Genomic DNA, 11,544 nt, shown 5'->3' on the forward strand with positions numbered 1-11,544 from the left:
CCTAAACATAGGACGGAGACACCCGATTCCGAAATACTATGGAATAGAGAAGAAAGTCCTATCACAGACGAGCCCCCAATTGCAACTGTACTTGGGCTCGTTCACTACCTATTTTTCACATGGCTCATCTGCAAATGGGGTTGGTAGTGAGCAGTTGCATTTGCACCCCTAATACTGAATCATATATTGGCTAACCTTTGAACAGCAGTGGATTGAATAGACAATTGTCCATACCACAACCTTGTGCAAAATGAGGTACACTACACAAGTTCAGATTGAAAGTTATTTATTTTTTTAAAAAAAAGGAGAACACTTCTAACTTTGTGGCCATGTACATTAAAGTTCACAAATCCGATCTGGATAAATAATAATCGGTGCAATTCATAGACATGGTTTATTGTCTCACACCTACACACTTTCATGTTGTTCCTTCACAGTTTATTCACAGACACTGGCGCCCATGCTTATGCTCGCAGCAGCACTTTGCCACTCCAAACTTACCACCACAATGGACAATGGACAAAGACCTCCTTTGCCCGCTCATATCCCCAGTCTTGAGTTGGGTCAGATGACACTTCATTAATCAAAATAATTCTTAAACATGGCCACAATTCGTTTACAATTTTTATAAGATTTAAATACTTAAACCTAAATGCATCATATAATTTTACTCACATTTATCACCACATCATTTTATAATTAATTGCAATTAAAAACAAAAAAAAAACACTATGCAATGGAACTACGATGCTCATCACAACACAAAACAAGTATTTTCATGTCCATTTTGCATTACACTATTTTCACTCTGCATTTAATACATAATTTTATTCTTAAGTACAGAAAATTAATATCAGAACTAATTTATGATATTCTATCAAATTTACATAATTAGAAATAACTCCATGTTTTGGCACAGTTTCACCCTCTCCCTTCATTTAATGACGTCTTTGCACAAAATATGAGACATACAAATACTTGTCTGGCACTACATAGGTCGAAACTGAATGGTGTCTTCATAATAGAATATTGACTTACTTTGCAGTTGTTCTAAACATCTTTATAACTTAATTCTGCTATGAAACGTTTTTATTGAAGTACACCAGCCCAACATATTATTTCTGCTGCTGTGATTTAAATTATGAACTACTTGGAAGAGCTCCATATTATCCCCCATCACATTACAGTTTTACCATTCAGATGAAGAAACTCACTATTTTTATGAACTTCTCTAGTTTTTGTTATTGGTGGAAAAAAGTGCAAGCATTTACTTTAGTTGCATTTCTGCAATGTTTCTTTGTTGTTATAGATGTTCAAAATAAGTTTATTTTTCTTATGTCAGAACTAACATCATAATTTCAAGATGTTTAACTAGTTATTAGAGGTAAAGGCAGTCTTGTATTTGTCAAATTACTGAATGTTATTTTTAATATATGTTAAACTAGTGATTACTGAAAATATTAGCATAATTAGCAACTTAAACTGCAATACTGTTATAGTTAATATCAGTAAATAAACTGGTTTTGTAGCTAAGAATGAACATTGTGTTTCTCATTTTTTTCCAGGACCTCAGTGCTTGCTCTTTCTTATGACACTGATGAAAAAACTATACTGCATACAACAAAATTTATTGTATTTATTGATCTACCAAGTGACTAGAAGACTGTGAGATAGTAGTGTCTTACAGATGTGTGATGAGACTGGGGCTGTTGTACAGACAATCACTGTTACCAGCAGTGTCAACCAGGAGCACCAGAGTATGAATAAGTAAAAATGATATGAAATTTCATATACATTGTGACTGGAAGCATCAGATAGACCTGAACTATTATGCAGAAGTTGAATCTGCACATTACACTTTCCAGTCACAAAGTCTTCATGAATTAATACAAAAAGAGACTACAAGTGAAAATGCACTGGAGAGTGTGAAGTGGAATGAAACAATGTGAATAAAATATGGACTAGGCCATAAACATAAATACAATCATATCTTTGTCATTGGCTGGAAAGAATCCTGTGGCATTGCTTATGATAGATTACTGTGTTCTGGTTCCCTACACCACCTCAACATTTATGTTAAAAATATAGACTGTAAGTCATAAGTAAGTTGATTTTGTGTCATAGTTTTTGAGTACTGCTGGACATATTTCGCAAATGGATGAACATTGAGGAAGATGAGTTAATTCATGAGACTCAGTGTCTATTTGCAAATGGGCTCAGCATTGCCTTAGTGATTTGCACTATTATTTTGTGCATCCTGGTGCATATTGTCATTGTTCATATTTAATTAAGTATGTAATTTCAATTTCATTGTATATTTTAATGTGCACAATTCATTTGCTGTATAAATGTTTTTAAAGTAATGTATTGTTCCCAAGACTTGTGATATTTATTGTATTAAGTGTAACAAAGTGTACAAATAGAGTGAGGCTTTTCATAGTTAGGCAGAATGCAGTTTTACTTGTGGTTTTTTTAAGCTGCAGAAATAAAGAGACAACAGATGCAATCTTTCTCTCTGAGACACTATCATTATGCTTTTTACTATCTTAAATCTAAATTTACAATAAAAATTGTTTATAGTTAACCATATTGCTTCTATACTTTTCATTATGTGATATTTATGTACAGGCTGACAGGCAGTATATTTTAGATAATGGTATTCAGGTAAATCTTCTGTTTTCCTTTAGAAACTTTAGATTGTCTTCAGCAGAGACAGTGTTCACACTTCTTTAATTGTTTCATGAATAATAAAGAAACTACACTGTTCACTGTGTACAAATACAATGAGGCTTTTTATAGTTATCCAGAATACTACTTTACTTGCTGATTTTTTAAGCTACAGAAATAAACAGACCACAGCTGCAGTCTTCTTCTCTGAGGCAGTATCATTATATTTTTAAGTATCATAAATCATTCAATTTCCAATAAACATATTTTGTGGTTAACCATAACACTACTGTAGTTTTTAACTGTGTGAGAGTGAGTTCCACACTGAAATTCATCTCTACATAATTTTTTCATTCCTAAAAGAAAATTCAGATGCTCAACAATAGTATTAAGCATCATGCTTCTAGATTTGATGTACTCAAAAAGGTATTAAGGAGTTAAATACTTAGGCCTATAATGTAACCACTCTGAGGTTAACCAACAAATTAAGTAGTAGTAGTAGTAGCTTTATTCATCTGTAGATCTCTTTTTACAAGGATATACATGTCAAAGTATTTACAAGTTTAGATCAATTTAAAAAAGCTAATTTGTATACACATATATTTACAGACCTCTAGTTAGACGTAATCATTAGATTTACTCCTGGTATACAATACATTTTTACAAATAACTTATTAAAATAATGTAATGCCACACCATTCACTCATATCTTACTATCAGTCACTGCACACACTACACACACATTGTTTCATAACACTTCACTCACTACAAACACTCTCTCACACACACACACACACACACACACACACACACACACACACACACAGATTGTGATCTCTGGGCCATTTTTTGTACCGCAACTTCCCATTTGCTATCCTGAAAAACTGAGTCAGCATCCCTCCATAATGAGTGAGATGTAGAGGACAGAAAGAGGAAGAGGTGTTAGTATTGTGCTATGCATAGCTTTGGAGTAAGTATGAAAGGAAAAAAGAAGGAAAAGGTATTATGTGGAATGTTGGATATTTTATTATTATTATTATTATTATTATTATTATTATTTATTTGCACAACATTTTTTATCAAACCCCTACTCTGTTTTATCTAAGTAATCCTTCAATGTATAAAATGAATTCCATAACAGGTACTTTTTAGCTGCCTTTTTAAATAAGTGTATTTCTGCAATTTCTTTAATCTGTTTTTGTAATTTATTGTAGAGTTTTATTCCTTGGTAGAAAATGCTGTTTTGAGTTTTATGTTTATTTTTTCTTGGTAAATGTAAGTTGAGTCTATCTCTTGTTGCATGGTCATGGACAGAGCTGTTTCAATGTTATTTTTGATGGGTACAGCTGATCGGTAAATGTATTCACATGGAGCAGTTAAAATCCCCAGTGTTTTGAACAGATCTTTACAATGAACTCAACTAGTATTTTTGGTTATTATTCTTATGGCTCTTTTCTGTAGTTTGAATATTATGTTCATATTTTGTGCATTTGTTCCCCAAAAAAGAATGCCATAGCTAAGAACTGAGTGTACATATGAATAATATGTAACTAAAAGACACTGCATGTTACACATTGATGATAGGCTTCTAAGGGCATAACATGCTGATGACATTCTGTTTGCAAGTACCTTTGTGTGTTCACACCACTTCAACTGAGAATCAATATTCATTCCTAGAAATTTTGCATTTGTTACTCAGTCTATAGAGGCGCCATCTACATTTAATTTAATATTGTCATTTTTCCTCTTAAAACTGAAATTAATGACATTAATTTTCTTTATGTTCAATGTCACTTTATTGCTTATTGACCAATCATAAACTTCCTTGAGAGTTTCATTTGCTTCTCGGCAAGGAGTCCTCGTTTTCTCAGTGACTATAATATTGCTGTCATCAGCGAAGAGAATTTTTTCACCACGAGTAACACTACTGGGAAAGTCATTGTGTATATCAGGAACAGTATTGGTCCTAATATGCTACCTTGCAGAATCCCTATATTAATGCATTTTGATTCTGATAAGTGTTTTACTAAATGTTTAAATCTATTTGAAGTACGTGTTACCTCTTCTCTTTGTACCCTATCTGCTAGGTATGATCAAAACCAGTCATTAGCTACCCTCTTATTTCTAATGCTTTTAATTTATTTAATAGAATCATGTGATCGGCTGTATCAAATGCCTTAGAAAGATCCAAAAAATTGCCTGTGACACACTCATCTTTATCAAAAGCATCAAGTACAACCTTTATGAATTCTACTATGGGTGACTCCGTATTTTTGCCACTTTAGAAACCAAACTGTGATTTGCTTAAAGTATTTATTCAGGTACAGTAATTCATTAACCTATCTTTCATAATTGCTTCTATTATTTTTGAGAATGCTGACAGTAGGGAAATGGGCTGGTAATTTTCTATGTCTTCTGCATTACCTTTCTTAAACAAAGGTACAACTCTTGCCTGTTTTAACTGCTCTGGAAATGTCCCTGATGTGATGGATTCATTTATTACATTTGTTAAGGAGCCTCATATAATCCCTATGCATTGTTTCAGTACACACCTTGGTACTTCATCTAAGTGTGCTGACTTTTGATTTTTTGGTGTTTGAACAGTTTTATTGACTTCATTCTCTGTGGTTTGAAGAAACATCATTGTATTTAGTGCAACATTATTTACAAGTGTTATATTTGTTTTGGGGAATTTTTGCTGTACCTTCTCTGCAATACTTGGAAAATGCTCGTTTACATAGTTTGCTAAGTGTTGTGGATCATTTATTACCTTATCCCCCTCCCTTAGCAGTATGTTATGGTGCAACAGTTATTGTAACTGGAAGGAAGACCAACAAGTTAACAACTGCACAGTCTGATACCATTGAAAAGAAGGCAAACAGAAGTGTATTTATGTAGGTTAAATACCATTCCAAAGTCTGCTTAATGTATAACAACATGTCAATGAAACATAAAGTCACTGAATTATCTATGGCTATCTGAGAGAAACTGCAATTGCTGAAGTCAGGGCATTTGGAAAGAGACCAATCACTCAGAGACACATTTAGACCTGTCACAGAATCTCTCAAATGAGTCAAAGGCTAAAGAAGAAGACAAAGAAGATGCTATTGGTGATTTCATTAAACATTACAGTGATGGTCAGACAGACAGAACTTATTAAGTAAGCTAGGAAAAACCATATGTGTTGGGTACTTATCCCATATGTTTAATTAAGAATGCACTCTAGACTGGAGACAAGGAATTTGAAAAAAACATCCAGTTCAGTGAATCTAATATTCTATAAAACTGGAAAGCTATTCACTGGAAGACGTTGACAATTATGGTCAGGTGTTACATGTGACGGAGGTATATAAGAAAGTCAACGGAGTAGAGGTAAAATGTACCTACAGCTGGAAATACTAAAATGTCATTATATACGCATTAGCAGACGTACCTGGCAGTGGCATTATTGACATTCAGAATGAGAAAATTAACAATAGATCACCCCAGTGCATCTATTACGGCAACTCCAATGAAATAGTTGAATGATTATGCCTGCTCTACATTTTAATTGTCACTGGTATGTACATAAAATTTTCTTGGGCTCTACCTGTTGCACAGGTGTCTGAACAATTGCAGCACCAACAGACAGCAACCAACACAGTCCACACAGTATATGAACAGATCACAGTGGTGAGTACTGTAACAGATATTTCACACCACTAATGAAATGTTATGTAATACTTCCATACTTGACGTTCTCTTAGATGAAAACACGTATTGTGGAGCATTCAAAAACATCTATAAAAGGGCAAATGTGGATGCATTTTAAACTTCTTAATTCTTTTAAATGGACTGCTATCCTCCCACAAATCGTCAACACGTGCAACTGCTCTGTTCACAGGACAATAAAGATCGATCTGGTCAATTAATGTACATGACAATAAGCTTCTAAATATAGTTTACAGTCATAGTAAAATGGTAGATCCACAAAAATAGAAGTTAATGTAGGTGATTTTGTACATATTGCAAATGCAAGCACTTGAGAAGTCATATCTCCCAACCTGGTCAAGAGAGATATTTACAGTTTCCGAGGTGCAATGAACAACCCCCTAGAACTTACATCTTAAAGGATACCAGTGGTAGGGAAATTGTCATTAGTTTTTACACAGAACAGTTACAGAGGAGAAGTGAGACAGTCATCTTGCTGGTAGAAAGTGTCATAAGGCAATGAGGGAAAGGCTCTCGTTAAATGGTTAGGATTCCCTTCATTGCATAATACTTGGGTTGATGACATTGATTTGCTATATGACAAGGCCCTCAAATAGCACAGTAGCATAACATGCATGATAGGAAGCACATCAGAAGAGGTTGTGGTATTTTCATTAATTTGCCAACAGAACTTCATGTCACTACATATAACTTCTGTGGATCTGGGACTAAGCTTGAGAAACAACTTGCACAAGGGGATCAATCTTTTAAGCAAAACTTGCAGATGCCATGTGGCAAATAAGGATCTCCCAGGATATCACACTGCAGATTGAATATTAGCTAACCGAGCCAAGGAAGTATGCTCAAAAACAGATATCAGTATTTGTCACTGTAAAGCTGTGCTGTTAGTAAATAAAGTAACATGCGTAATACTTAACTTGGGTATAGGTTAAATTTCAGTTCAGTTATAAACGCTGCTTGTCACACACTGAAGATTAAGAAGATGAAGAAGGAGAAGGGCAAGTCAGGATTCTTAAAAAAAAAAAAAAAAAAAATGTATTCAGTTATTGCTGGCAGTTAAAAGTGTCTCAAAAGGAAAACTGATTAAAATGCCTAAGAGTCCTACCACTGCTAAGTACTTCAGATGGACTCCTTCCATTCATAATTTCAACCTTGGCAGGACTTTCAGTGGCTGGTTCCCTGGCCGGAGGTGCAGCACCTATCGCCAGAACAGTGAAAAATGCAGAAAACACACAGTAGCATCTTGAGGAGGCCAACAGGTATAGTAGGTTTATAGAATCTGTGGCTACTGGAAAAGGGCTATATTAAAACCTCACAGGAAATGGCTTTGATCATTTAATTTAAACACTGTTAGCTACACTGCCCAATAGATCACTTACAAATATCTATGTGCTCATGTTGTTTAAAAGTTCTTTATCCTGAGGTTTTTTGGTGTGTTGATGCAGAATACACTTCCCTAGAATATGCGGAAATCTAACGAATTGGAATTCTAAATTTAGACACAGCAAGCGGACCTGGAACTCACTGGGTGGTTTACGTTAGAAGAGGAACAGGAAATAGTGTTTATTACTTTGACGTATTTGGAGATTTGCAGCCTGCAGAAAAATTATGCCATTACTTTGGCAGTAACCATGGGTCTTACAATTTTCAACGCTACCAAAAAGTTCATTATACACCAAAAAGTTCATTATACACCTATGTCCACACCTGGATCTCATGTTCATCCTGACAGCTACAAGTAGGATGTAAGAACTGTAATCACGCACACCAATGCAGCTGGGCTTGAGAAGTGATTCATTCACTTTGACATTAGATGGTCGGTCATTGGTACTAAGTGCTTATTCCTTCCCATCAACTGAACTAGGCAAAGGGGGTTGGACTGTTGCCCTGATAGGCTTAGAAATGTAAAACACAATTCCAAATGTCACTGCATCAAACTTCTGTCTACATCTAGGAAGTGGTGAAGTTGTGCTAGAACCTCTCAGCACATATGACAGTGATGATTCAAATGGGGTGACTTGAGACACTAGGGAGACTTGAGATAAAATGACATACATTTATAGTTCTGCATTTTACCAGTTTTTAGTTTACATAACTAATATTTCTATCCTTTGTTTGGTTTGCATATAACATCAGTTTTCTGACTGAGGTAAATTTATTATCAAAATAATAATGTTGGCAGCCATGCAATGATTTGTAAACAGGAAGTAAAATATCATTTTTGACAGTTGTTCTGGAACTTCCTTTGTTTTACTACATGAAAAATAATTTTCGAGGAGTGAAACTTTGCGGTGAGTATCTTCAAGGCTTTGACATGAATATAAAAAATAAAAGTCATATTTTTGTTAAAGTGTAAATTATGAGACTTATTTATACTGATCGGGACCTTACCTGGGGTGACATGAGACAGTTGTTGTGCAGACATAACTACATTCCTACTAAAGATTTTTAATTTTATTCTTGCAGGGCATGCCATGTGCTTATGATAAAAGAGCTGGTACATGTAAATATGCAAGTAGCAACTTAGAAAATTTGAATAAGGCTCTTGCAGATGTAAAAATGTGCCACCTTAGCCTTCATAAAGATGCTGAGAAATATTCTATAGAAAAGTCCAAGCTTTCTCGTGCACTTAACGGAAAACATAGTAGTAAAATTGGTGGACAAACTACTCTGTCTTCAACAGAATAAGATACTTTAGTGAAAAATATGCTTACAGTAAGTGAATGGGGATTCCCACTTACTGCTTACGACATCAGACTTTTAGTTAAATACTATCTTGACAGACAATGGAAAACCATCCCAAGATTCAGAAATAACATGCCTGGTGATGAATGGATGCGATCATTCCTGAATCGAAACAGTAATGTGAGGTTAGCAGGCAATATAAAGTGTTGTTGAGCACAACATTCTCCAGGAATTGTTAACAGTTTTGTATGGCCCCAAGTGGATGATATGAGATGAAATTTTCATCTAATATTATACTGTAAATTAAATTTTTCATGTTTCAGTGGAAATGAATTCTCTTTTTTTAATCAACATTATTTTTTAAAAATCTGCGGGTGCCAACAATGCTAACACCAGTGAAGACAGAAGTTCAGTTGAAGAGGTTGCACTATGGGGACAAAGAAAATGGTACTGTGCTTAAACAGAAGAAGAGAAGAATAGAATCTGAACCAGGCAAGAGTTTGTCAAATATTGAGCCTAATGAAGCACGATAGAATTTGAGTACTGGTAATGGTACTGCAGAATGTGATGAACCTGAGGATCCATACTGAATGACGTTAACGGCGACAGTAACCTTTCATTTCTATAGATTGTTCAACAGGAAGATAATGTTTCCTATGGAAGTGTAGCTGAAGGACATTATCTGCTCATTGAAATGACTATAAAAAGTGCTTCAAAAAAGTTCAAAATCACTAAAAAGTGTTTTGTGGGAGAAGTGATCACAATTTCTGAACATTCTAGAGGTGACTCTAGGAAAGTTGAGGTGAAATTTATGAGACAATATAAAAACAGTTCAGACACTTTTGTATGGCCCCAAGTGGATGATATGAGTTTTGTGTATCCTCATGAAACAAAGGCCTGCCTGTTTCCAACTCAGCAACTTAGATATGAACTGATGAAATTTTCATCTAATATCATACTGTAAATTAAATTGTTCATGTTGCAGTGCAAATTAGTTCTGGTTTTTAAATTAACATTATTTTAAAAAAATCATTTTCACTGATAACTTAATGATTGCTTTAAAATGTTATTCATAAGTTTTATGTATGACTAAAAAATATTTTTAAAAAATTATATACACCCTGATTTTATTAAAATGTGAATGTTAAGATCAGTGCAAGTCATACTATGTGTCTCATATCATTTCATTAATGTTCTCAAACGATACACACATTAAATATAAAGGTTGTCTCAAGTCACCCCAGGTGACAGGGCAACATGACAGCTAGTTTTTTGAGAGTTATATGATAATGAATTATTTTATTCATAGTTGAACATCAATTGGTAAAGTGAAAGAAGTATCTAAACTTTTAGGGTAAGAAAAAGCATATTTAATTGAAGTTATATATGAATACCACACCTGAAAAGTTCAAAAGTGTCTCAGGTCATGCCGTTTTACCAGGTTTTGAGTTATGTGTGAATGTCAATACACTTAAAATTGAAATAATGACTGAGCGCATAATAGACTTTACAAAGCAAAATTCAATCACATCATCACTAGGTTTCTGGAAGCATAAAATTCTGCAAAAAAAATTGGAAAAATTTTACGGGTCAGCCCATTCAGTGAATGTAACACCAGTTAGCACAGTTTTAGGTGACTGCAATATTGTAACTAATTCATTTCTCAACTGATTCACAGCATGTACAGGTTCTCCCCTACAATAGGTCAAGGGTATAAAATTGTGGAGACATCCAGTAAAGCAGTTTACCTCTCAGTGACTATTCATACACTAGGCTATCTTGAGTTGAGGACTGTCGACCAGAGTGACCAGCTCGGTGATTTTCATGGTGGAGAGATCGTGATATGCCTTCATTTGATGTAGGATGGGCATACATTATAAAATAAGCATACATAGCCAGCAGCACTTCACTTTACAGCCAAAACGTAATGTGTTAACACCAAAGACTCACAAATTCCTTAAATCGCTAAGCTTGAAACCTCACAAGAACAGTATCATCACACAACATAACCCCTCCAGACGAGTATGACAAATGAATCATTCATTTGAACATGTTTTCTGAAAACTGCCTTGAACAAGTAGTTAGGCAATCCACACACGATGGAAATATTTTAGACCTTGTAGCTATGAAGAGGCCTGATGTTATCGACTGTGTCAGTATAGAAACAGGGGTTAGTGATCATGGTATCACCATAGTGACAATAGTTTCTAAAGTTAAGAAAGCAGAGTGTTTATGATAGAAAAAAGATAGGCAATTGTTAGCTCCCAATTAGACAATGAATGGACATCATTTAGCTACAGTATGATGGACATGAGGGATTACAGGCAAAGTTTAAAGTTTTTGTAAATTGCACCCTGGAGTCATATGTTGCAGATTCGGTCAATCAGGGAAACTTTTTACCCATCAAGATATCTTTGTACCACTTACTATTTTTGTTTCAAATGAGCCATGTTGCATCTACTGGAATTACCTTGTTAGAAA

At 34.6% G+C, this 11,544-nt stretch overlaps 1 protein-coding gene across 1 annotated transcript in view; it reads left to right on the forward strand.

The window, feature by feature from the left end:
• The window catches only part of LOC126185204 (hemicentin-1-like), a 747,875-nt gene extending 745,090 nt beyond the window's left edge, over window positions 1–2,785 (forward strand). The window contains exon 56 of the mRNA XM_049928085.1: window positions 1,566–2,785. Within this exon, the coding sequence (XP_049784042.1) occupies window positions 1,566–1,659 (94 nt within the window). The 3' untranslated portion in view covers window positions 1,660–2,785. The remainder of the gene's footprint in view (window positions 1–1,565) is intronic.
• Window positions 2,786–11,544: the final 8,759 nt, after the last annotated feature.

Source organism: Schistocerca cancellata, chromosome 4 (genome assembly GCF_023864275.1).
Source record: "Schistocerca cancellata isolate TAMUIC-IGC-003103 chromosome 4, iqSchCanc2.1, whole genome shotgun sequence".
Lineage (NCBI taxonomy): Eukaryota > Metazoa > Arthropoda > Insecta > Orthoptera > Acrididae > Schistocerca > Schistocerca cancellata.